Source organism: Myotis daubentonii, chromosome 14, assembly GCF_963259705.1.
Source record: "Myotis daubentonii chromosome 14, mMyoDau2.1, whole genome shotgun sequence".
Lineage (NCBI taxonomy): Eukaryota > Metazoa > Chordata > Mammalia > Chiroptera > Vespertilionidae > Myotis > Myotis daubentonii.
Window position 1 is genome coordinate 8,034,025 of NC_081853.1, and position 20,610 is coordinate 8,054,634.

General features: G+C 45.2%; 1 protein-coding gene across 16 annotated transcripts in view; it reads left to right on the plus strand.

Annotated features, from left to right (window-relative positions):
- The window catches only part of MAGI1 (membrane associated guanylate kinase, WW and PDZ domain containing 1), a 559,916-nt gene extending 539,561 nt beyond the window's left edge, over positions 1 to 20,355 (plus strand). For 11 of the 16 annotated variants that reach the window (XM_059663036.1, XM_059663038.1, XM_059663040.1 and 8 more), the window contains 5 exons: positions 8,919 to 9,012; positions 9,135 to 9,195; positions 10,077 to 10,220; positions 12,377 to 12,515; positions 16,888 to 20,355. In XM_059663036.1, the coding sequence (XP_059519019.1) occupies positions 8,919 to 9,012; positions 9,135 to 9,195; positions 10,077 to 10,220; positions 12,377 to 12,515; positions 16,888 to 17,672 (1,223 nt within the window). In that variant the 3' untranslated portion in view covers positions 17,673 to 20,355. Of the gene's footprint in view, positions 1 to 8,918; positions 9,013 to 9,134; positions 9,196 to 10,076; positions 10,221 to 12,376; positions 14,496 to 14,528; positions 14,618 to 16,887 lie in introns of those variants that run through there. The other 5 variants (XM_059663047.1, XM_059663049.1, XM_059663048.1 and 2 more) reach the window with 2 other exon arrangements.
- Positions 20,356 to 20,610: the final 255 nt, after the last annotated feature.

The window sequence follows — 20,610 nt, forward strand, 5'->3', positions numbered from 1 at the left end:
CTGGAATGAGTGCTAATTTAGGCATATAATGGGTAAACCCAGGGATGCTTCTGAACATCTTACAGTGCACACCGCCCCCCACAATGAAAAGCTATCCAGCTAAAATAATACTCATTGTTATTCATATTTAATAAAAATGAAGCTGATACCTCACTAAATATAGATTCATCTGAGAATTAAGTCCTATATATTGAATTCATTCTAAGCAGATTTGGCTCTTGGGAGAAAACTGATACCTGTCCCAAAATGTTCCAATCCTTTTTTTTCCCTCTTTTGCTATGCATGTGATAAAATAAAATATACAGGGTATCCCCAAAAATGTATGCAAACTTAACAGCTGATCGCTCAATTGATGTTTCTTTCTTTTCAGATTTAACCCATTGGAATTAATAATTATTCAAAGTGTATATACATTTTGGGGGATGCCATGTATATTCTAAAAGTCAGCGAGTACTTCTCAAGACAAAATGTGGTTTTATGGAGCTAGTGTCATAAAAATTCTATGCCACTGATGTGTAAGAGAAAATAATTAAAGTAGATTTTTATCTGAAGGTAATTCACCAAATGAATATTTGTATATATGAATTGTTAGAACGTGAGCTTTATAGTTTAAAATTCAAGTAGTATAGACTGTGCCTTTCAGAAAAAGTGAGTCCAAAATTGAACAGTAACACTAAAAATTGTTGGTTCCAAGACAAAGAACTTTCTCTGCCCCAAAAATACCTCACCTGACATGTGGAGGGAAATTAGCTCCTTGAATGGTGGTGCTTCAGCCTGCCTCCCAGGCACAGTCAGGGGAGGAGCAGCTGGTCTGGAGTCAGCCCCCAGTCACCAGGCTGGGAAGCTGTTACAGTGCAGGAGAGTGGCCACAGGTGGTAAGACAGAGGTTCCTAATGGAAGGATGAAGGAAGCCAGAGAAGTGAAGGAAGAAATGGTTGAGAGAGCCCAATGGAGTATATAAATTCAGACACAAGGACAAATTTCAAAAACTATCCAAAAGAACTGGGCATAGGAATTGACTTGCTGGATCTATGTTAGTCAGTCGTAATGTAGAAATGAAGATGTCAAAAAAGGAAGGAAGGAAAGCACTCCTTGAAGGAAGGGCTTAGCGAAAGAGTTTAAAATCAGGAAAGACAGAAATATGCAGAAATACCTTATACTGTGCACATACTAGGTGTTGACCTAATTTTTTTAAAGTGCAATGAAAAATATTTTTGGAAAACCTGAACCAAAAAAATATAATGTAAGGTGAATTATCAATAACAGTTGTCAATAAAAAAAAAATTTTTTTTTTCTAAACTTGAATCCTTCAGAAGCATAACATTCAGACAGACTGTCTTGGTGAGAAGAAAGCAAGCATTGAGGTTGATACAATATAGTGAAGGGCTGATGCCCTGTGGAGGCTGTGATTTCATTGAAGACACTATAGGAATTCGTTGCCATGGTGATAAAACTCTCCATCAGTTACTCTAAGTTTTGGAGGCCAGGAGAAGGCAGTGGAATCCAGCAGAGGGTGGATTTGTGACACTCATCTTTTAACTGGGGCAAAAAAAAATCACTTTCCTGGAGATTACAGTTGAGGCAGGGGAGTTAGGTTTCTGGGGAGATGCTGAAGCATCCAGGAGGGTTTTGCAAACACCTAGAAGGCAGAGAGTGAAATTCATGGTGGTTCCCTCTCTGTGAAAGTGTGTTGGCCGTGGTAGGTGGGGAGGGAAGGTGGTGCCTCTCCGTGTCAGGGGCCGCTGGCCTCCTTCAGATCCTTCACGCTAATGCTTAATTCTTCAGGGAGCCCAAAGACGGTTACTTCACGATCCTCGTGAGGAGACGGAAGTTCTTAATCAACGTGGTTTCTTAAGCTCTGAGAAATCCCTCTTGTCCAGAGAACTGTTCTCAGAAACCCTAGGAGGCACTTGAGGAGGATGCATTCTTGGTCGGACAGTGCTTGGAACCCATTCTGAATCCACTCCTTTATCATCCTTACATTGCCTAATCCTTTTTTCTTGTCATCATTCACCTTTATTTTTTTCTCCAACTTCACTAGTTTTCCTCACTCTGTTTCTTCTTCTCTCAATTCTCCTTCACCCCCTTCCTGCTCTTCCTGCTCTTCCTTCTCTTCTCTTCTCTCTCTCTCTCTCTCTCTCTCTCTCTCTCTCTCTCTCTCTCTCTCTCTCTCTCTCTCTCTCTCTCTCTCTGCCAGCCCACTCCAATTAAAGTTCTGTGACACTGTTGTTAGAAGGCCTGCCTTCACGGATGATGTTGGGCAGACCTAGATCAGGGGAGTTCTCACCATCTCTGCTTTTACTTCCTCTGGGGCCAGGGTAGGGCAGAACATTTTCTCCTATGAGATAAGGGTAAGAGACAGGAAATACATAGTGACATCACAGAAAGGCCCAGAGAATAGCTGAACATACTGAATCTGAACTTGCAATCTGACAAGTTAACCACACCTGCTTCCTACCACTTGTGTCGTATAGGGTTACCCTGTGAAGTCTGGATACCCTGACTGCGCCAGGCTAACATGGACCCATCAAACTGAATCCAGTTCAAGATAATCAGAATATTTATGAGCTTAAAAATATATGATCATAAATTTCCTCACTCTGCTGCTTCTCCCAATTCTTCCTCCTCCTCCTCCTCCTCCTCCTCCTCCTTCTCTCTCTCTCTCTTTCTCTCTCTCTCTCTCTCTCTCTCTCTCTCTCTCTCTGTCTCTCTGTCTCTCTGTCTCTGTCTCTCTGTCTCTCTTTCTGCCAGCCTTCTCCACAGTAATGATCACCTTGTCTCAGAGTATTTGTTTCATAGGAGGCAGGGCTTGGACACAGGTATTGCTATCTCCTTGGAAAAGTCACAGTTTATCTTAATAGAAGGCTCTATGGATATGATGCTAACATAGACTCAGGCAAAAGGAACAGCTTCCAATCATACACATTTTTAAAATCTCCCAAAGCTTTTCAATTATTGCTGGGACTCACGTTTTCAAAGGCCTTCTTCTGCTATTTGTGCATTACAGTGCTTAAGAAAGGAGGGAGTGCATCCTTTGTTGGTTTGTGTGGCTTTGTAGTGTGGATTCCGGCAGGGCGGCTGAGGAAGTGCAGGGGAGCAGGTTAGAATTGGAATCTGGTGGCGGAGCTCTGCTGAAGCCCCAGAGAGACAGCCTGTCGGGAGTCAGGGCCTGGCTGAGCACAGCGGCCTGACAGCACCGCAGGGCTCCCATGTGCGTTCTTGGTGCACGGCTGCCATGGGAAGAATGGCGACAGCCATTTCCATTGCTCTGAGGGAGCTGCAGTGGGTGTAAACACTGTTTAATGAAGGCTGTGGGGTACTTTCTGGAATGTATCATAAAAACAGCCAGTCTGGCTGTCTGCCTTCGAGTTTTAAAAGCCAAATACATTGCCACCCCTTCGTAGTATTGCTGCTGGAACCTGCTCTTATATCAGAGCCCTGGGTTTAATGGTTTTGCTATTACCGGGCAAATTTTGCTTTGGGCTAGAGCTATAAATATATGACAGTGGGCTTCACCGCCATATTTTAAAAAGCTAGAGAGAATCTCAGCACTTCACGTCCTGGTTAATCCGAACTGAAGACTTGAAGCTGCCAGGGCCTCCAATGCTCCCTGATGACCTTGGACGTATTACCTGTCTTTTCTAAGCCCCATGTCTCCATCTGTAAATGGGGGTACTAATGGCACCTGTTTCATTGAGCTGTAAGAATTAAATGAATTTAATGCAGTTAGCACAGTTCTTGACTCATTGTAAATGATTAGGAAATAGTGGTGGTTTATAGGTTAATAAAAACAAGACAATTTAGGAAGTTCAAATAGCTATTTGCATATTAAATGTTAATTTTTAAATTGCTTAAAGTTTAGCTTCAACCCCAGATTTGCATATAAGTAGGTGAAAATAGCAGGTGAAGGTTAGGAAGAAAATTAATAAAAATAGTTGTTGGTATGCATATTGGGTAATCATCTGTTGTATCTCAGCAAACACAAAAGCACAGAAATATAAAAATGGTGTGAAATGGGATGTGATCTGCCTGGGAGACTGGTCACTGAGGCCACACATGCACCGGAGAGGCCTCACAATTCGTTGGTATATTCACTTTAATTACAAGGAAACCTCCATATTGGTTTCCTGATTATGATTTCCCCAGGGCCCGAACAATCTTCTGATTTCCCAGAGAGTCTCCATAAAGTTAATTACAATGAGTAATATCAGGTTTTTTAAAAGGACCAGTACACGTGCTTGGAAACTCCTGGTGAGTCGTAATGAGAGGCTGCGGCCCTAGTGCTCTGCTCACACAGTAGCGGGCCTGATGAAAGATCTTACCCTTATCACTTTGGCTGTACCACGTAACCCAGTCATAAAGATATGCTTTTAATAGTAATGAACACATGCTACCATAAAAAATATGCTCATCATTTTGGGGGCAGTTTTCATGTTCCAGGCACTGTCACACTTTTCTTTCAGATAATCTTTGCACCAGTTCCCTAAGACACAACTGTTACCCCACGTGTGCAGTGGAGGAAGCTGAGGCATAAAGTTTAACTTTGCTTATGCCCCGGCCAGTAAATTGCAGAGTTGGGATACAAAGCCAGATAGTCTGACTCTAGAATCTGACCTGGTTACCATTATGCTAAGCTGCCCCCCAATAACTTGAGAAGCCCCAACTCAGAGGGCTGCAAGGCAGCTGACATAATTAAAGGCTCGCTCTCTCCTTTCCTCTCTCTAAACATGTTCTCGGGTGAGGATTTCTTTAAAAAGGCTCGGGGGGGGGGGGGGGGGGAGTCCACGGGAAAAGAAAATGCAGACATGCAAAAACATTTCTCTTTGTCACCTGTTATTTCTCACCCTTAACTGACCACGTGTTCCTTTTCCCTCAGAATCTGTAGAAACATTTGGCGAAATAGATTGTGAGAAACATTGTCCTAACCTGTGAATAAGATACACATTTCAGTTCATTTGATCTAGTTACATTTTCCTTTTCTCCTCACCCAAGTATATGCTTTTTTAATTTTTTTTAGAGAGGGGGGAGAGAGAAAGAGAAACATCAATCACTTGTCTCCTGTATGCACCCAGACCGGGGATTGAACCTGCCAATTAGGTATGTGCCCTGACTGGGAATTGAACCCACAACCTTTTGGTACATGGGATGGTACTCCAACCAGCTGAGCCACCGGCCAAGGCAAATTACATTTCTTATTAATCTTGTAAGAAGTAATAATTGTGGGCTCTAAGAATTGTGGGTTCTATGGCTGGAATACAAACTAGTCACAGCTTATTTCAACTTTCTCATTTTGCTAGAATTTAAATAATTTATACAAGTTCCACAGCGATAAACAAAAAGGAGAAGGACGGCAAGGGCCATAACTTCAGTAAATGTGTACTGAGTGCTTACTATAGGGCAGGTACTGTACTAAACATTTCATCTGCTTTTTTTTAAATATTTTTTATTAAGATATTACATATGTGTACCCTCTACCCCCCCCCCCCCCCCCCCCGCTCATCCCCTCACCCCCCGTTGTCCGTGTCCATTGGTTAGGCCTATATGCTTGCATATAAGTCCTTTGGTTGATCTTTCCCCCTTGCCCCCACCCTCCCCTACCTTCCCTCCAAGGCCCGACAGTCCAATCAATGCCTCTCCGTCTCTGGATCAGTCCTTATTCATCAGTTTATGTTGTTCATTATATTCCACAAATGAGTGAGATCCTGTGGTATTTATTTATCCGCTCTCCAGTTCCATCCATGCTGTGGCAAATGGTAAGAGTTCCTTTTTCTTCTTCCTCTTCTTAAAGAATACCTTTCAGCATTTCATATAATGCTGGTTTGGTGGTGATGAACTCCTTTAGCTTTTTCTTATCCGTGAAGCTCTTTATCTGACCTTCCATTCTGAATGATAGCTTTGCTGGATAAAGTAATCTTGGTTGCAGGTTCTTGCTATTCATCTCTTTGAATATTTCTTGCCACTCTCTTCTGGCCTGCATGGTTTCTGTTGAGAAATCAGCTGACAGTCGAATGGGTACTCCCTTGTAGGTAACTGACTGTCTTTCTCTTGCTGCTTTTAAGATTCTCTCTTTATCTTTTGCTCTTGGCATTTTAATTATGATGTGTCTTGGTGTGGTCCTCTTTGGATTCCTTTTGTTTGGGGTTCTCTGCGCTTCCTGGACTTGTAAGTCCATTTCTTTCACCAGGTAGGGGAAGTTTTCTGTCATTATTTCTTCAAAAAGGTTTTCAATATCTTGCCCTCTCTCTCCTTCTGGTACCCCTATAATTCTGATGTTGGTACGCTTGAAGTTGTCCCAGAGGTTCCTTACACTATCTTCATATTTTTTGAATCTCTTTTCTTTTTTCTTTTTCGGTTGGGTATTTTTTGTTTCTTTGTATTTCAAATCTTTGACTTGATTCTTGGGATCCTCTTGTCTGCTGTTGGATCTCTGTAAATTATTCTTTATTTCAGTCAGTGTATGCTTAATTTCTAGTTGGTCCTTTTTCATGTCCTCCATGGTCTCACTATACTCCTTGAGGGATTCATTAAATTTATCGGCGGTTTCCATAAAATTCTTGAAAAACCTTATAAACGTGGCCTTGAACTCTATATCCAGTCGTTTGCTTTCCTCCGTTTCTGCCATTTGTGACCTTTTTCTTTGTCTCCGCATTTTGGCTGCTTCCCTGTGTTGATAGAGTGGCCCTGCGCGCCAGGTGTCCTGTAGGGCCCAGTGGCTCAGCCTCCCCAGTTACCTGGGGTAGACACTCTTGGTGCCTTGATTGTTGTAGGATCACTGGGAGGAATTGACCTCCAGGCCAATTGGCTGTGGGAATCAGCTGTGTCTGAAGTGGGAGAATGGTCCCCCTCTGACCACTGGGTACAGTGGCTCCTGGATCTAAGGAGGTGCTAATTCAGCCCCTGCCTGAGGCCACACAGCAGGAGCCACGAAGAGGCTCAGCTGTGAAGCATGCAAGCCGCTGCGGGGCCTTGGGCCTTCTCTTGGAAGTTCCGGGTCTGCCTGGCTGGGCTGTAGTTAGGTACATTCACATGCAAAAGCCTCTGCCGCAGCCTGGGTGGGGCGGGGTCTCAGGGAGTCAAAGGGCGGTGAAAGCAGCTATGGTGATTCTCCGCGCCCGGAGCCGCGTGTCTCAGTGTCCCGGTAACGGCTGCAAGCGCCTCTGAGGGAAAGCCACCCTCAAGTTCGCCCGCTGCCGCCTGACAGACCAGCCTCTCCCCGTATGAGCCCTGGGTCCCCAGAGACCCGCTGGAACCAGAGTTCAGAGCAGTCGGGAGCTTGTGATTCAAAAAGACAGCCGTGTCCTCAGGCGCCACCCCCTTTCCGCGCGCACGAGCCGCCGCGGTACCTCTGCACTTCACCTCCGCAGCTCCGCTGGCTCTCAGCGTGCCCCTATTTTCTTCTAGTTGTAGAAATTACACTCAGCCAGCCTTCCTGTTGTTCTGGACGATGTTTGCTCTGACCCTTGCGGCATTCTTCAATTGTTGTGTGAGGCGACAATTTCCTGGTGTTTATCTATGCCGCCATCTTAGTTTCTCCATTTCATCTGCTTTGATCCAAGAGAAGGGAATTACTAGCATCATCCTCTTCTGGCAGATGAGGAAAATCAGTCACACGGCTAATGAGTGGGGAAAGGTAGATTTGAACCTGGGTTTAAATCTCAAGCCCTTGCTTTTAACAACTATGTGTAACAGCAGGAACACATAATGGCAGATAGGCCACAAGTGGTTGGGATTTGAGGGATGTCTTCTCACCCGTGACTGCAGTGAAAAGAAATGCAGTCCTGATATCCCAGTTGGTGAGACCTGACATATTTTCTCATAGGAACTTTGTTAGACATGATGGGGAGATACATGTATCTGACAAACACTGAAGTGCCTCTGATTCTAGACTTCCTATCACACTGTGAATTAAACAGGCATTTATAGGCAAATCTTAGACTCTAACCACCATAGTTAGCATTTTCTAAAATAGAAAATTTATGCCATGTTACAAACAGTCAACCTAAAAATAAATATTTAAAGTACAGCTTGCTCATAGTCACTTGCTATCTGCCTTGATCATAATGGAGAAACAATTCATAAAAGAATACATAAGCATTACTATATGAATGATTAAATTTGACTGTGTGTGTTGGTGTGTAGCGTATATGCATGCTCATGTCTTCAACATCTGCATCTCCATACTTTAGAAACTAATGAAGTTGCTTAGGTATGTGGTTAGTGAAGAAGAAAATCAATTTACATAGGAATATAATCATAGCTATTATGTTAGGGTGGCTTCATGATTTATACAGCTTGTATTTACAAGCTCCGGCTCTAACAAATGCAAGTTTTTAAATTAATTTCTCGTAAGTGATACCAGATAAGATCTGTCAAGAACTCCACATTTTCAGTTGCACTTCATTAAAAGCAGTGGACAAGAAGGTAGATGGTGTGTGTGCGTTTAACAAGATGTTAGCACACTTCTAATTTTAATATTCACGTGAGGAAATTAAACATAGTCACTAAATATTGCTAATACATTGCAGGAAATGTTAAGAAAGGTGTATCTAATGAGTCTGTCCAATTCTGGGAAATAATTCTGGGGATACAGTGTTTTGATGGGACTGTCACTTTTAAATGGTGGGCAGAGTGAGAGATACCTGCCTTGGCTGCAATTTTAGGGTAGTATTTTCTTGGACAAACTTCTTATTTGTGGGGATGTCTTGTTGGGAGAAGGGTAACAGGGAATACATGGCTCACATCATAGAGTATCTTTAAATGATAATTCAAACTCTTAATTGTTTAGAAATTCAAGTCAGAGCTGCTTGAAATGGTTACAGAGAAGCCCACCTGTCCCTCAGATACAGGGCTTTGGCACCCCCCAGCATGGGGGTGTCTTCTCCAGGGTCCTCATTTCGTAATGCTGTCTCATCCTGCAGAGTCTTCGAATGCCACTTTGCTGACCAACGCGGAGAAGATCGCCACCATCACCACCACACACACCCCTTCTCAGCCGGGGGCCCAGGAGACCAGGTCAGGCCCGGCTTTGTTAGTTTAAAGGCAAAAAGTAGCTCCTGGCATGACGACACTCCTCCTGGGTTCTTTCTCAGTTTCCCCACAGGTTGTCTTTATATTTATTTCTCTCACTTCGGCAGGAACACCACCAAACCAAAGCCGGAATCTCAGTTTGAGTTCAAAGCACCCCAGGCAACACAGGTGAGGCCGTTTCTCTGTTTGCTTTGCTTTCCACGTTTCCCTCCGGCTTTCTGAAGCTGTTTTTATGAGATATTTTACAAGGTACCTCAATTAAAATAAATAACCTTTTGTGAGGGGATGTACTGAATACGTGCTCACATTTGGTTGTCTAGGAAATGACATTTTACTTTACTACCTTTGAAAAATATTCCCAGATATCCTTTTCCAGGGGAGGGGGAGGACAGGGGAGGAACCAACAACATAAAAAGGTGCACTTGGTGACCGATAGGAGAGCGAGAGCAAAACAGCTGATAGCTACTCATGGTGTTCACAACCGCATTTATGCCAAGAAAATACCTTTTTCTTAAGGTGTTTCTCAGATTCGTGAATTTCAGGGGGGACCCACAGACCTAAATACCTGAACCATACAGGGTAACGGAGGGGGCACAAATAATGGCAGGTGAAGCAAATTTGGGAAACACTGTCTGTTGCAAAGTTAAACAGGTTCCTTTTCGATTGGCCTTCTGAGCCTTTTGATACCCTAACAGTGGACACTGGCATTTTGGGGGTATTGGGCAGGGAGGTTGAACTTCCAACAATGTGCAGGGTATCATGTAATGAATTTTCCTGCCATAGATGGCGAATTGCAGCTTCACTGGTTAAATTTTAATATATACATGTTGGTGTGCAGTCTACAGGCACACTCATGAATGTTTTCAAATTCTGCATCTTCAAACTTCTCAGGTTAATGGATATTAATAAACAATCGAAAATCTGCAAGAGGGGGTAGTGATGGTACCTTTTGGTCAAATCGGCATAATAGAGGATGTTTGGGAAGAGATGGACAGAAAGGGGCGGGTGTAAGTTCTCCCGGAATGATTCCATTTCATGTCTTGAACTAGGAGCAGGATTTTTACACTGTGGACCTGGAAAGAGGAGCCAAGGGCTTTGGCTTTAGTCTTCGAGGGGGCCGAGAGTATAACATGGACCTCTATGTTCTGCGCTTGGCAGAGGATGGTCCTGCCGAAAGGTGTGGAAAGATGAGGGTAAGTTGGAAGAGGAATCCGGAGTAGATGTTAGTACGTCATCGGCAGTGACTTTTTGACATTATATGGCTAGAACCTTCTTCATGAGAACTACATTTTCTACAGCTTTCAGGATTCTTGAGATGCATGACTCCTATCCGAGCGTAAATCTCTCCCTGAAACATAGTTAGCCGGAGCTGCTGAAGTTAGGTGAACCCCTTCTACTCTTTGAGGTTGAATGGATTAAAATTACTTAAAAAATTATTAAAGGAGATATTTCTGAATCCCATTTCCATCGTTGTTATACTTAGTCTCATGAGGCACACACATCACTTCGCAGGAATTCCTGGCTGGACCAGGATGCTTAGAGAGCAGGAAGGCCTGCGGTTCTGCAGGCTCTGAGTGGTGGGCTCCATTCCGTCCCTGGCTGGTCACCACCCTCTCACCTTAGCCTCAGGAGCCTGCTGACCCTGCCTCAGCAAAGGCACCACTGCTCCATGGCATGGCTGTTCGGGGTCACTCTGTAGTAGTCAGAGCTACAAAATTTAAATACACAAATGCAAGGATCCGCTCTGCTCTGTTTAGATAGTATCTGCTATTGTATATGAATGCGTTGCTCTCCCGGGCAGATTAGATGACTAAAGAAAAATCATCACATTATAGATAAGTCACATAGATTGAGACACACATATAGGAAATAATTGGCAGTGAATTTTAAAAAAATCAGAAGTCATGTCAGTAAAAGAAAAAAGTGAATAAAATTGGGCCTGAGCAGAAAAAGGAAAAAAGTGACTAAAGGTGGGGAATTTAATACTTGGGATACAAAGCCAGATAGTCTTAAAACACAATCTTGATTTTTACGTTTCCTCAGGTTGAATTTTTTAACGAGTTTCCCGCACATTGAGAAGTAGATGATGTAGCTTGTTTTAAAAAATTAAACAGTGAAAAATGGTACATAGTAAAAATACAGTTTCCAGGATCAAACTGTTTATCAGTTTCTTATATATGCTTCCTTTATGCATATATATGCACAATGTGTGCCTATGCAAGTTTATAGTGTATATATACTTTTTGTTTAAGCTCCAAACACATTGGATATGCTTTTCCATATCTTTACTCACTTAAAAAGAGTTTCTGATTGAATGAAATACCATTATCCTGACATTTTGTATAATGCTGTATAGATCACAACCCATTTGTCCAATCTGACACCCTCAGCTTGGTAGGCATGGTATTATCATTTCCTTTCACAGTTAAAAGGACGTAAGCAAGGTCACATAGCTAATAGTGATAGGCCCAAAGCCAGTCTGCTCTTCTGCCTTCTGGAACTACAAGCTTCATGCACCAAGGATCTAGTCGGTCTTGGTTACTCCTTTGCTCTAGTGTCTGGAGGAGCAGCTGATAGACAGTAAATGCTGCAGTCAGTTATCAACCGGATTGGGTTGCTGTTGCATGGAAGGCTCAGCTGGGGAAGGGTCTGCTTCACTCACAGAGTCATTGGCAAAATACAGCGCCTGTTGGGCTGCTGGCCTGAGCGCTCCCATGTGTCCTTAGCATGGACTGCGCAGGGCAGCTCATAGCATGCCTCCGACTGAGAAAGTGAGACAGAAGCCAGATTCATTTTGTAACCTTATGTCTGAACTGACCTCTCATCGCATTTGCCATATACTGTTAGAAGCAAGTCACCAATTTCAACCCACATTCAAAGGGCAGGAGATTACATAGGGTGTGAATACAAGAAGGTGGGGCTCATTGGGGGCCATCCTGGAAGCAGCTTACCACATCCTCCTTCCTTCAATAGTTAACATTCCCCTTGATAGCTTTATTAATTTTTCTTTTGCACCCATAGCCCCCTTTCTGGTAATCAGAGAAAACATTTGGTCTAGTCTGACCCAAGAGTGAAGGAATGATTTTTTGAAATGTGCCAAACTGGTTCTCAGATACTATCTAACGTAGATGTACTTTTCTGATTTTCGTGTTATTTGTATTTCCCCCATTAGAATGTCATCTCCATCAGGGAGGAATTTTTGTGGAGTCTTTTGTTGTCTTCACTGCTGCATCCTGAGCAATAGAAGATTTTCTGGCAAACAATAAAAGACTTTCAACCATAAAGCACCTCCATAGCCAGTGAAACCCTTGTGTGGTCTTCTCACTTTGTTCTCTCTTGCTTTGGACAGATCGGTGACGAAATTTTGGAGATCAATGGTGAAACCACCAAAAACATGAAGCATTCTCGGGCTATAGAACTGATTAAGAACGGAGGCCGCAGAGTGCGTCTGTCTCTGAAGCGGGGCGACGGCTCGGTACCGGAATATGGTGGGTCAAACTATGAAAACCTCCCCTCCTTCCCTGGCATGACTCCATGACTTTGTCTCCAGAACTGCAGCAGGAAAGTCTTTTTGTTTCCCCTCTTCACCAGTGTCTTACCAGCCTTCCGCACCATGTGATTATTTGCCTCGCTTGTTCTGAAACCTCTACACATTTCATCCTTTTGCTTGCCTTCCATGGACTGGGGCATGGCCTAAACAAGATCTTAATGGCCCCTTTTCTGATAATCAGAGAAAACATTTTGTCTAGTCCGACCAAGAGCGAAGGAATGATTGTTTGAACTGTGCCAAACTGTTTCTCAGATCCAATTGTTAGCACAAAATGACTCTACTCCTTTTAAGAAGCAGGAAAGCAGGTTTCCTGAGTGATATGTTGAGGCACAATTCTTTTTATTTTTTTCTTTTGTGGTTACTTGATGTCTTATGAGACGTGAAATTCTGAGATGGTTTGGGAGCCTTGCTCACCTCCTTTATGCTCTGTATACAACACTTCTGCGTCCCCCCTCCAGTTGCTGCCCCAAATGAGACTACCTGAGCCCACTCGTAGAAAACAAACAAAACGGTTGCTATGTTAGCCATATGTTTTTAAATGATAAAGGATGGAATAGATTCCCAGTGCTCATCATGAGGGAAACACGTGACTATACCTTTCCTATGGGGAAAGCCAGATTATGCATAAAGTTCTTTTGTCATATCTATAGACATGATTTGACTGAACAGCAAGGATCTTTAAATAGCTTAGTGTCCTCATGGCAAAATATTGTATATTATAATAATTATGTCCTATTTATTTGAGATTCTTGTTTAAAATTTAAAAAAAAAAAAAAGCTATGCCCTAGATGTAGGGCTTTTCTTCCCAACCAAAGGTCTACAAAAGTTTCTATAGAAACTGTGATTGAATGGTCCCCATATGCGTCAGTCCCCTTTATTAGGGATTTTATCTGTTATCACCCTCTTTTCTGAAAGTCACTCTGCACAATTCCCAGCTGCATTTTGGACTTGAAGAGATCTTTAATTCAGATACAGCTCAAGGACAAGGCTAACTCCTTTGAAGGGTAGCCTTCCCAAGTGTTGGGACATCCAGGTGCAAAATATGAGGGGCCCAAAGTGGAGGTGGCATATCAGATGAGGCCCCCTCAGACATGGCCAACCACACACAGGGAAGGTAGCCTAACAACACCGAGATGTTACAGCTGTGCTGGGTATGGAACCCTGACAGGTGTATGGATGCCCTGAAACTGTGTAACGCTGTCTCCCTTTTCTGTCTTCCCTATGCTTCTGTTGGATGTGATATTCATTTCAGAGTCACCGTCAGTAACCTCTGTACCCTCTCCAAACCTGTGTCTGTTGCACTGAGGATGAAAATCCAACACTAATAAATGTTCTTTGGGCTAAAAATAAAGTTCATTTAAATGCTCGGTTTTCCAAGAAGGGTTGAACAGGCCAGGGTTGTGCTGCTGTAATGTCTCCATGTGTCATTTGGACTGAATCTCTAATTCTAGTGATTAGAGTCACAAATGGGTTATAATATGTTAAGTTCCAATATTTTTCTGACTTGATTGGAACCTGCTTCTCTGTGAGGCTATTTTTGTAATGAGTTTTTTGTACTTAATTTAACAGCCGTGGTCTTCAGGGGGGAGGGAGGGCACTTTGTTCTTTTGTTGTTTATTGTTAAATGCTCTCCTATGCCAGCCTGTCATTGTCCCAGTTGTTTGAAAAAAGAAAGAAAGAAAGAAAAAAGGATGCATCTATTGTCTGGGTCCCGAGTCACCTTCTATGGCTGTCTAAAACGTCACTGTTCTGATTGCGGTTTCTGCAGCCTTATTTGAGTGTTGCCTTAGACTGTCTGACTGGACAAATAAACTCTCTTTGCCCTATGTTAACAAATGCAGATTTTTTTTTTCTTTCCTCTTTGTTACAGGGAATCTAAATGTTCAACTTTTTCTTTCTCTTTCTCTCTTTCTCTCTGACTGTTCTTGGTGCTGGGCCCTCCCTTCTACAGCAATGATACCTCCTAATATCGCTGCATGTATGAGAAATGAAAAGCTCGGGGAGGCTTGCTTCTACCTTATGGGCCATAATCAAACTACGGTTTGTAGCTCAATCAATACTAGGTGTTTCTGTGCTGTGGCCTAACTTCCTCATTGCTTCTGCTTAGCTCTATTTTGATATGTTTGGCAATTCATTCTGAGCACCCTGCGTTCTCTGAATTGTAAGTACACCGCTGACCCTGCTGAAGTCTTGCTCTCCCTTATCTTAAAAGTAGGAGTAAGGAGCCCCCAGGTTAGTCTTGCTCTCCCAAATCTTAAAGGGCCTTTGTGTCATTCTAAGTCTACCCAGAATTTAGAACAAGCATGTCAAACTCGCTTATTTAAATAAACGAAGCATGCGGCCCGTCAGCCATGAGTTTGACATGCTTGCTTTAGACTGAACAAACCTGGTACCACAGAACTCTCACCTGGGTAGATAGGGCTTTGCTAGACAGGAAGGTATTTCCTGCTTATCTCTTGGCAAAGGGCAGCCCATGGGCCCAATCCTGTCCGCAGCCTGTTTTTGTAACTAAAGCTCAGCAGCACAACCCATTCCATATGTTGTCTAAGGCGGCGTTGACACTACCCGTGCCAGAGCTGGGTAACTGTAACAAACTCTGTGGCCCACGAAGCCAAAGATAACGATTCCTTGGCCCTTTGCAGAGAAAGCTTGCCAACCCCTGCTCAAGGCCCTATGCCTGCTGGTGCCACCACCCACCAGGGGTTTGGGCGATCATTCCTGAGACAGATGGCTTACTGTTGACCCAGCTGCTTCACGAAAGACCCTTAGAGCTTCCGCTTCGTCGCCGTACCGTCCCCGGGCTGCCCTCCACACGCAGCGCCCCGTTCCTGGTGCTCTGCCTGCAATGGTACAGTGTGTGTGCCCTGTTGGGTCAGCTGTAAACAAAGCAGCCCTGCTTTGAAAAAAGCTCTCATAACGTCGGGATGCCACACCTGCGGTGTTACTTCACCTTCGCATGATAAACCACGCCCTTGTGCGCTGCCCTGCTTTGAGTCCAGAGCTATCCTGACGCTGTCGGCAGCAGTGCAGTGGCTCGGTGGCTCAGCCATGCGATCGCGGCTGAGCATAAAGAAAAGGGCCTCTGAACGTCAAGTTTATCTGGACGCCATCTGGTGTCACCTGTGCTCCTGACAACCGCCCTTCCACTCCCTTTCACCCGTCAGGAGACGCCACGTTTAAAAAAAGTAGTTCCCCAAGTTTACACAAAAGGGAAGAAACTACTTGAATAACATGTACAAAGGCAGGGGCTGCCTAATAGACCCTCCCTTCATGTCCCACTTGCCAGTCGCCCACATCCGGCCACGCTGCCCCAGGGATCCCTCCCCCGCGCCCACCGGGGGCATCTGGCTGGAGTAGACGCACGTGGTGCACCGAGGCCATTGCTACCTCCGCACCAGGTCACCACCACCAGGTCCGAGCGCAGCTGTTAGCATTCCCCGGGGAGTCCCTCACACCCAGCCGCCTTTTCAGCAAGTTCAAACAAGTGCTTTTTTAAAGAACTGTTTCCTTTCATGGGGGCCGGGGGCAGGGGCGAGGGCGAAGGCTGGGGGGTGGGGAGAGCAGGGGGTGCGGTGGGACGTCTGGTTGCGAGACGCTGTTGGGGGCCTTTCTGCTGAGTCCCGGAGGGTCCGAGTCTGGTCGGGCCGCCAGCACTAGGTTACCTAACTAGTTGCCGCTGCCCTTACCAGGCCTCGGAGGGCCGCCAGCTCTAGTTGTTAACCTAACTAGTAGCCGCTCCCCTCCCCAGGCCTCGGCGGGCCGCCAGCTCTAGTTGTTAACCTAACTAGTAGCCGCTCCCCTCCCCAGGCCTCGGAGAGCCGCCAGCTCTAGTTGTTAACCTAACTAGTAGCTGCTCCCCTAACCAGGCCTCGGAGGGCCGCCAGCTCTAGTTGTTAACCTAACTAGTAGCCGCTCCCCTCCCCAGGCCTCGGCGGGCCGCCAGCTCTAGTTGTTAACCTAACTAGTAGCTGCTCCCCTCCCCAGGCCTCGGAGAGCCGCCAGCTCTAGTTGTTAACCTAACTAGTAGCTGCTCCCCTAACCAGGCCTCGGAGGGCCGCCAGCTCTAGTTGTTAACCTAACTAGTAGCCGCTCCCCTAACCAGGCCTCGGAGGGCCGCCAGCTCTAGTTGTTAACCTAACTAGTAGCCGCTCCCCTCCCCAGGCCTCGGCGGGCCGCCAGCTCTAGTTGTTAACCTAACTAGTAGCCGCTCCCCTCCCCAGGCCTCGGCGGGCTGTGGCTGTGGGCGCTCATGCGGGTGGGCCAGCGCCCAGGGCTGCTCACCGACTGTCGCTCTGCTTCCTTCCCCGCAGACCCCGGCAGCGAGCGGCTCGGCGGCACCGCCGCTGCACACGGCTTCCCGGAAGTGAGGCCTGGCGTCCCGGAAGTGAGGCCCGGCGCCCCGGAAACGAGGGGCCGCCGGCTGCCCCCGCCTTCGGAGTCCAGTCACCCACCCGACCTTCACAAATCCTCGCCGCACGGGGACCAGCGGGCGCCCGGAGGGCCCTCGCGGGGCAGCAGGGAGCCGGGCCGGGCGCCCAGTGAGCACCACACGTGGAACGGGACTCCCAGGACCCCCGGCGGCGGGGCCTTCCGCCCCCAGGACCGGGCGCCCGAGGGGCGTAGGGAGGCGCCCCCCGAGCGGCTGGCGGCCGACGGCCCCGGCAGGCGGGCCCCGGAGAGGCGCCGGGAGGGCACCCGCAGCGCCGACAACACGCTGGAGCGGAGGGAGAAGCCCGAGCGCAGACGCGAGGCCTCCCCCGGGAGGAGGCGCGAGCGCTCGCCCGGCCGCCGGAGGGAAGGCTCGCCCGGCCGCCGGAGGAGGTCCCTGGAGCGGCTCCTGGAGCAGAGGAGGTCCCCGGAGCGCAGGCGGCCGGGCTCGCCCGACAGGAGGGCCAAGTCCACCGACCGCAGGCGGGCGAGGTCCCCGGAGCGCCGGCGGGAGCGGTCCCTGGAGAAAAGGAACCGAGAGGACAGAGCCGGCCACCGGGAGAGGGACGAGGCGAGCCTGAAGCCCGAGGGCGGCCGCGGCGGCAGACACCCCCCGGAGCAGAGACGGCGGCCTTACAAGGAGTGCAGCACCGACCTCAGCATCTGAGCCCGGCCGGGGCGATCCCGGGGCCGAGGTGCAAGAGGAGGCTCACCCCGAAACCATGTCCTCACCTTAGGAAGCACCTGGCACCTGAACACCCTGTGAATAGCAACAAACATGTTATGCATTTGAATTTATAAGGAAAAAATATATATGTGAACAGTGTTGTGCCTGATGTATAATATTAAAGAAAGTATTTTTAAATGCATACTTTTCTGGAAATTATTTGCCAAATGTTGCCCCGAAGGGGGATAAATTTTGTTTCTACATACACTGTAGAATTGTTCCCATCTTTGGGCAATCTTTTTCTCTCTCCTGGTCAAATAGGGCTTTTGATCATTTTCTCTAAGTAAGGGAAGTTATTGATTAATTTGATATAGACTTATGTAATGATGTAGTGCTATACTGTAGTTTTTCTTTAAAAAAAAAAAAAGCCAAGAGGCAAAAGTTATATTTGTAAATGCTGAGGACTCTGGGATTGCCGGTGATCCTAAAATCAAGCAAACTATATGAAGAGACTACTATTGCAAATGAAGGATATTTATAGCAAATCTACACAGCACACAGAAATGTTATGTTCTTGCGTCACAGTTGGTTCAGAAAACAGTTGAAACTCTCCCTGGCCATAAAGGTTGGCCGCCATGACCCAAATGCAGCGCCGGTGCAGATGGTCAGGTTCATTAGCGTTACCAACACCTCCTAAGATCTCATGAAGGCAGTGCCATCATGGCCTCACTCAACTACTGGAAGCAATGGACAAAAAAACACCTTCTGTATTGTCTGGTTGAGGCTGCAGAGTAGATGGAGTGGGGGACAATGTGCCCAGTGTGAAGGAATCAAAAATCCTCAAAAGAGAAGGTGTGGTCCCCCTTTTGGCATAAGCCCAGGTTGCTCCTTACCAAATGGGGGAGGAGGGAATGAGTCTTGGTGGAGTTAGCTCTCTGTTGATATGTAGGGTTTAGAGGTGCTTATTAGAAATGCCAGGTTCCCTTTTGAAACTATTAACAACAGTCTCCAGAGTAATTGAAGGGGAAAGGACATGATCCCAATGGCTCTAGAGCTCATTGGCAAAGTTCTGCCCTCATGACCCTGTCCTTTGAATTTTGGGACAGCAAAACAAAACAAGATTTTTCTTTAAACAACAACAACACATCTTTTGCAATCCGCTCCCACATGAGGTGTAACTGGGTTTGCTGTAGCCCAGGGAGGTGGTTGAAATGGGAAATGGATTACTGCCTAGCTGAGCCAAATGTTTGCTTGTACCGTTGGACCACTATAGCAAACTGCTGCTTACAATACATTGTATATTTCCGTAGTACTGTTTTGCATTTTCCATACAGACACAAACTTTGCAAGTCAATCACTGTTGTTCTCATGGTACTGTTAAAAAAAAAAAAAGGAGAAAACCAGCCAATCATTGTGTGTACAGAGTAAAAATTGTAATTAATAGAGCCTGTTTAAAAACAACTGTTGCCTTTTTTCTTGTATAAAAGAGAATTTATGACAAAAACTTTAGCAGTGAGGAATGTGATATGTGTTTATATTTCTGAATATGGAACAAATTGATTCATTGGGATATATTTTAATGTAAACTAAATCAGGTATGTAAAGCTGTTTTAAAATGGGAGACTATATAAGTAATTCTTTAAAGCTTTACTTGGTTTGAGTATCATAATTTCCTCCATGGTGAGCCTGCTTGTGAACTATTAGGCACTTGTTTGCATTCTGTTCTTCACTCATTTCTTGCAGTGTGCTATGGACTTAATGCTGTTTCTGTACTGATGAAAAGCAGTGTGTGGGCCAATCTTTTTATAAAACACTATGCATATATAATATTACATTGTTCAGAGCTTTATTTGACTTATGGGTTTATACATAGCACTAGGGTGAGTAGCTATAGTTGAATAGGCATTCACAAAACAACTTCCTCAGAGAAAAAAGTCTGCAGCTGCTGTTTTTATCAAAGTTTTCCATACAAAACATACATCGAGCTATAGTAGTAAGGCTGAGGGAGAATACAACTGAATAATGATGTTCTTTTTCATCCATTTCCTGGGAGCCAACTTGCAGATTTTATTCCTAAGGTTCCACTGCTAAGAATTTTCTCACTATTTCTAGCAAAATCTGTGATGTTAAATGATTGATGCTCTCAGTTGTGGTCCAGAGTTTTAAATAAATGAAATCAAGGTAGATTTTTGGAGTACATCAAAGTTGATATTTTGATGTCTTTTTTTATTGTCATAGATAACAGTTGACCTTTTAAAATCTATGTGCTACCCACCTGGGCTTGTCTCAATCTGGAGACTTTGGTGGCTCTTTCCTCAGAATTCCACACAGATTCGCTTTGGAAATATTGTACTGTACAGGGACTATGCACTAAATAGAAAGATATAGTTTTCTCTGAACTACTGTAACCTTACATTGGAGACTGATTCTTGTGAGCCTACTTTCCTGAACCCCCCACTTCATGTAAATGTCTTGATGAGAGATGATGGATGTGTATTTTATACGATGAAATCAAACCATTTAGAAATTTCCTTCCCACCCATATTACACAGCGGATGCCTAAAAGAATGTGGGGGAGGGGGGACCCAACACCCTACTTGTATTTTTTAAGTTTCTTTTGTGAAAGATTTCTAATGCATTTTTACTGTAAAAATACATGGAAATGTATGCATTCCATAACCACTATTGCTTCTGGATTGATATCTTTCTTGTCTCCATGTTGTCTCAAATGTATCAAGGTCAGGTAACCAAGTAAGAGTGCTTGGCTTCAGCTTGATGAAATACACTATTGTGTTGAAAGGAGGAATTATACCTTCGCAATAGTATAGGACATTTCTATTCAAAGTGTGGTCCATGGGCCAGCTGCCTCATCAGCACTGCAGAACCTATTAGAAATGCAGAATCTTAGGTTCCACCTTGGAGTCTGTGAACTCCACAA